General features: G+C 51.5%; 1 protein-coding gene across 1 annotated transcript; it reads right to left on the bottom strand.

The window, feature by feature from the left end:
- Nucleotides 1-3,354: 3,354 nt before the first annotated feature.
- On the bottom strand, nt 3,355-4,347 carry LOC102452654 (olfactory receptor 52M1-like). The gene has a single exon (XM_006127848.3). It carries the CDS (start codon nt 4,345-4,347, stop codon nt 3,355-3,357), a length of 993 nt encoding a protein of 330 aa, XP_006127910.3.
- Between the last annotated feature and the right edge of the window lie 1,401 nt (nt 4,348-5,748).

The following is a 5,748-nucleotide window of genomic DNA, read 5'->3' as shown; positions in this document are numbered from 1 at the left end:
TTCATCAGGACCTGGTGACTTGCTGACATCTAACTTTCCTATGTGATTTTTAACTTGTTCTTTGTGTATCCTATCTTCTAAACTTACCCTCTCTCTGCTTGTATTCACTACGTTAGGCAGTCTAGACGTGGATCTGTCGAAAATAAACCCTTTTTCGAAAGAACCTGTATGCCTCAAAAACGAGGTTTACAGGATTTGTCGAAAAAGGGTTTATTTTCTGTAGATCTGCCTCTAGACTGCCGAGATTTTGTCGACAAAACTCCATGTCGGAAAAAAGCAGCGGCCATGTTTATACTAATGAAGCACAGGATATTTCATTCACCGCTTCATTAGCAATTTCGATGTGCCTAATCTACATCTCTCTGTCGACAGAGAGGTGTAGTCTAGACATAGCCCAAGAAAAGACTCTTCACTATCTGTATGTAGGGTAATGTTTAGATGTTTTATGATTTGGGAATGGGAATCTGATGTCGGTGCATTTAAAAACGGGGTTTCCTCTGTTTTGCAACTAAGTTTTGGCCCAGGGTGGAATTCCCCATGGCTACGTCTACACTGGCCCCTTCTTCGGAATAGCCATGCTAATTTAGAACTACTTGAAAGTAGGAATAAGAGATCCTCCGGAAAAGGGCTTTATTCCAGAGGATCGCGCCAGTCTAGACGCTTTTTTTCCGGCTTTTCCCCAAGCCGGAAAAAAAGCAGCGGCCATGTTTATTTAAATCCCGCAGGGGATATTTAAATCCCCAATGCATTTCCCTATTCCAAAGTTCTAAATTAGCATGGCTATTCCGAAGAAGGGGCCAGTGTAGACACAGCCCATGAGTTTATCAATTGGTGACTTTTCCATCTAGTCATTATGCATGTAACAGGAGTATTGTGGTGATAATACAAGTTCTTTCTTTTTTATTAACCTGGCATTGGTTAATTTTTGGTCCTGTTTTTCCTTTAGGGCTGAGATTTCCCAAGTGATCTCGTCCCTGGTTTTCTGACCATTACTTGGGTGGTGGGAGTGGATTTTCATCCCCAAAATCTAGGTTGTTAAGATTTTGGGGGGAAGTTTTATACCGAAGCCTGGGAGAAGGTTTGGGGGTACATTTGCTGGCCCCCACTTCTGCATTCATCGCACCAGAGTGGGGAATTGACATTGACAGAAGAAGCATTGCCTGTTGGAAGAAACATTGCTTCAGAGGAGCCTTCAGGGAAACCCCCAGGACAGAGGCGTTATATCTGGGTGAAGACATCACCTTGTGGCCTTCCTCTCTCAGCCCTGGAAGCTCCAAGTGTGTGGTCCCAGCCCTCTGGTGGCCGGACCCCCAGCAGGTGGCTGTTTCTGGGTCCCACACACTGAGCCCATATGCCCTAGAGTTGGGTAAGAGTTGCCAGTTTTCCCTACCAGGCACCATTCCCCCATGACTGCCAATCCTAGCCCCACAGCAGTGTTCAGGCCCCACCTATGGGGCTCAGTTTCTTGGCCCAGTCTGAGCATGCCGCTCGCGTTGTCGTGCCTCCCTCTGGGCACTGGAGAATTGCATGCTGGGCCAAAGGCCCTGGAACCAGTTTTGACTCAGCTCTCTCAGACTTCCTCATTGGTCAGCGCGCTCTTCCCAGAGCAGGCCCCTGGGGAGGGGTTCATGCTGTTTCCTGGTTCTCTCTTTCAGGGCACAGGGTGGTGAAAGCAACCAGACCCAGGCCTGGCAAAAGGGGCTGCTGAAACTCTTCCTCTACTTTAAACATCACAAGGGATCCCCCGGGCTCAGTAAACAGGATACAACACCGGCCAGGCCTTCCCTGCCTCGGTGTCCTCCACCCGGGGGCTTTCTTTGGGATTGGTCAGAGCCCGCTGGGGTACCCCGAAGTCAGTTCCTGCACCTCCTGGCCTTTTCCCCAGCTGGAACCTCTCTTTCTGCTGCAGCCATAACCCTGCAACTGAGTCCCCACTGATGTACTGATGTCCCTGTTCCTCTCTCCTGCCCCAGCATCTTCTGGGTCACCCAGGCTGTTTTTAAAGGGCTGCACCACCCTCTCCTCACTTTGTTCCCTCTTCTGGGAAGGTCCCATCCCCACCCTCTGAATCATAGAATCCCAGGGCTGGCAGGGACCTTGGGAGGTCAGAGTCCAACCCCCTGCCCAAGGCAGGACCAACCCCACTCCATCATCCCAGCCAGGGCTTTGCCAAGCCAGGACTTAAAAACCTCTAGGGATGAAGAGTCCACCCCCTCCCTAGGAAACCCATCCCAATGCTGCCCCACCCTCCTAGGGAAATAATCTTTCCTAATATCCAACTTAGACCTCCCCCACGGCCATTTAAGGCTATTGCTCCTTGTTCTGCCATCTGCCAGCACTGAGAACAGCCTCTCTCCATCCTCTTTGGATCCCCCCCTTCAGGAAGTTGAAGGCTGCTCTCAAATCCCCCCTCCTCCCCGCTGCCCTCACTCTTTTCTTCTGCAGACTAAATAAACCCAAATCCCTCAGCCTCTCCTCGTAGGTCATGTGCTCCAGCCCCCTCACCATTTTGGTTGCCCTCCGCTGGACCCTCTCCAATGTGTCCACATCCTTTCTGTAGTGGGGAGAAGGGGAGCAGAACTGCACACAACACTCCAGAATATCTCGAATAAAGGCACCCCTTCTTCTGCCTGGGTGACAGCCGCTCCATCCCAGCCTCCTCCTCTGAGCACAAGGAGGGTCAGTGAACAGTATAGGAAATGCCCAAGACAAGGGTACAGCTGGTTTACACTGTGCGGTAATGAGTCCATCGGTTTTCCATCTGTCTGGATTTTCCTGGATAGTCTGATTTTTGAGTCTGTCTCCAAGTGCCAGGGACCAGGTTTGAAACTGGCCCCTCCAGTCAAACGGGGGATTCGGCAGTGCTGAGTGCGAGCAGAGCAGGAAGAGATGTTGGGGAATTAACCCTCTTCAGCCCCTCCTCAACTGGGGCTGCTCCTACCAGCAGACAAGTTCCTTGCCTGTCCCAGCCTCAGAGCAGAGAGGATGCAGCTGGTGTGGGCAAGGATGTGGCCGATCCAGAGAGTGATGGGATGGTGGAGGAGAGATGTGAGTGATGGGGTGGGACCATGGAGAAGTGATGAAGAAGGAGCCTGGGCATTGAGAGACTGGATGGGACTGGAGGAGGAGTCACGGGGGAAGAGGTGGGGTAGTGTGGGGGGGAGAGGCTCAGAGGACCAGCTGGAAAAGTGACAACCCTGTGACTTGTACGTAGGTGGATTCCCCAGATTATAGCATAGATACAACACAGAAAGGTGGAGGAAAGATTTTTTTTAGTGAATTGAGAAAAAGGGCCCAGCACCATGTCGCCAGCCAACTCTGCACACAGTTCTGTCTGGGAGCCAGGAGAAAACATTAGTCTGCCCGTGGAATCAGCTGGAGCAGCTTGTCCCGGATGGGTTTGGTCCTCACTCCATAGATGACGGGGTTCAGCAGGGGGGGCACCAGAAGATACATGTCAGCAATGAGAATGTGGAAATACAGGGGCACATTCTGGCCAAACCGGTGCGTGAAGAAGGAGAAGAGAGCTGGGATGTAAAAGGCTAAAATGACAGAGATGTGGGAGCTGCAGGTCCCGAAAGTTTTCAGCCGGGCGTCCTTGGTGGGGAGGCTGAATATGGCCCTGAGGATCTGGGTATAGGACACAGCGATAAATATCACATCCAGACCAGTCACCACGAGTGCCACAGAGAGGCCGTAGTAACTACTGATGCGAATGTCGGCGCAGGCCAGCTTCACTACGGCGATGTGCTCGCAGTACGAGTGGGGGATGATGTTGGTTCTGCAATATGGCCACTGCCTGGCCAGGAAGGGATAGGGCAATGAGAGCAGGCTGCCACGCAGCAGCACAGCCAGGCCAATCTGGGCCATGCAGTGGTTTGTCAGGATGGTGGAATGTCGCAGGGGATCACAGATGGCCACGTAGCGATCAAACGCCATGGCCATGAAGATCCCAGACTCCACCACTAAGAAGCAGTGAATAAAGAACAGCTGGGTGAGACAGGCACTGAAATCGATCTCCCTGGAATTGAACCAGAAGATGCTCAGCATTTTGGGCACAGTGGAAGTACATAGAACCAGGTCAGTGACAACCAGCATGCAGAGGAAATAGTACATGGGTTTGTGGAGACTTCGCTCCGTTTTCACAATGAACAAGATGGTGAAGTTCCCCAAGAGGGCTGTGATGTACATGGTGCAGAAGGGGATGGAGATCCAGACATGGGCCGCCTCCAGTCCAGGGATACCCAGCAGAATGAAGATGGAGGGGTTAGTGAAGTCGGTTGTGTTGGAATCTGACATGGAGCAGGAGAGGTGTCCACCGCTGAAGCAGAATTTTGTCTCTTGCATGTACCTTATGATCTCCTGACCTCCTGTATATGTCCAGAGGCTAGGATGATAGTGACAGTACAAATGCCTGGATGCAGGGAAAATGTTCCTATGAGACAATGTGAGTATTACTGGAGGCTGTTCTCAAGGGTGAAGTAGCACAGTCGGTCTTCACACTGAAAAAATGACATGTTCATTATTGAGAGAAATGAATTAGGGACAACTCACCCTACTGATGCCAAGGCCATATTTGATGGTGCCACATGGATGCTGTAGTGTGGGGAACCTTATTGGCACCCGCAGGAAACATGAGGATGGTTACTGGTTATCCCTCATTGCATGCCAAGCTAGAGAGTCATCTGCTTGCTCAAAATCTGAGAGAGGAAACAATCTAACCCTTTTCAAAGACAAGTGCCAGGGGAAATATCCTAAGTAGAACACAGCTCGGGACAAAGCCCTGGCTGGGATGATTGAGTTGGGCTTGGTCCTGCTTTGAGTAGGGGGCCGGACTCGATGACTCCTGAGGTCTCTTCCAACCCATGATTCTATGAGTCTATTAACTGTATCGGTGTCATTGATAGTAGATCCATGGAAACACTTGCTCATTCACAGACAAAGAGAGTGGCTGGAGGTCTAAGCAAAGGGCTGAAGAATAACTAGATCTGGACCCCTGCTCAGTTGTGGTCCCCCTGTCTCTCTGAAGGGTACAGCCGATAGCAAGGGGGGTTCTGAGTTATGTTATGGGGGAGGCTGCATGTGGCTGCACTGAAAAGTCTGGGACTATTGAGGAATAAGACAAACAAGGGGGCATATGGAGATTTCCTATTTCCTAGAACTAGAAGGGACCTTGAAAGGTCATTGAGTCCAGTCCCCTGCCTACACAGCAGGACCAAGTACCATCCCTGAAAATTTTTTGCCCTAAATGGCCTCCACAAGGATTGAACTCACAACCCTTGGTTTAGCAGGTCAATGCTCAAACTACTGAGCGATCCCTCCCCCCGTATATGATAGAACAGGGGTGGGCAAGACACAGATAGTCAAGTCTGAGGGCCAGATTTGGCTGCCAAGCCACTGGATGTGGCCTGCGACTGCCCTGCCGCTTCCCTGCCCCCAGGCCAATCAAGAGCTGAGGACGGGGGAGCGCATGAAACCTCTTCCCACCGTCAGAGGTGCGTGTCGCCTAGAGGGAACTGCCAGCTCTTGAATACAGTTGGTGGATCTCTCCATGCGCCCCGGCAGGACAGGGATAGGGGGCAACGACTTCACGTACTTCCCCACCCCCGGGGCCAGTCAGGGTCTGTGGGTGGGGGAGTGTGTGAAGTCTCCTGGCCCCGCCCCTTCCACCTGAGACATCAGCCTGTCCAAGACAGCCTACAATACTTCTGGAATTCGTGGGCCCCCCTTCAGAAAAGATTGCCCACC

This window comes from Pelodiscus sinensis, chromosome 1 (assembly GCF_049634645.1).
Source record: "Pelodiscus sinensis isolate JC-2024 chromosome 1, ASM4963464v1, whole genome shotgun sequence".
Lineage (NCBI taxonomy): Eukaryota > Metazoa > Chordata > Testudines > Trionychidae > Pelodiscus > Pelodiscus sinensis.
Note: the sequence above shows the minus strand (reverse complement) of the source record. Positions and strands in the feature narration are given on the sequence as shown.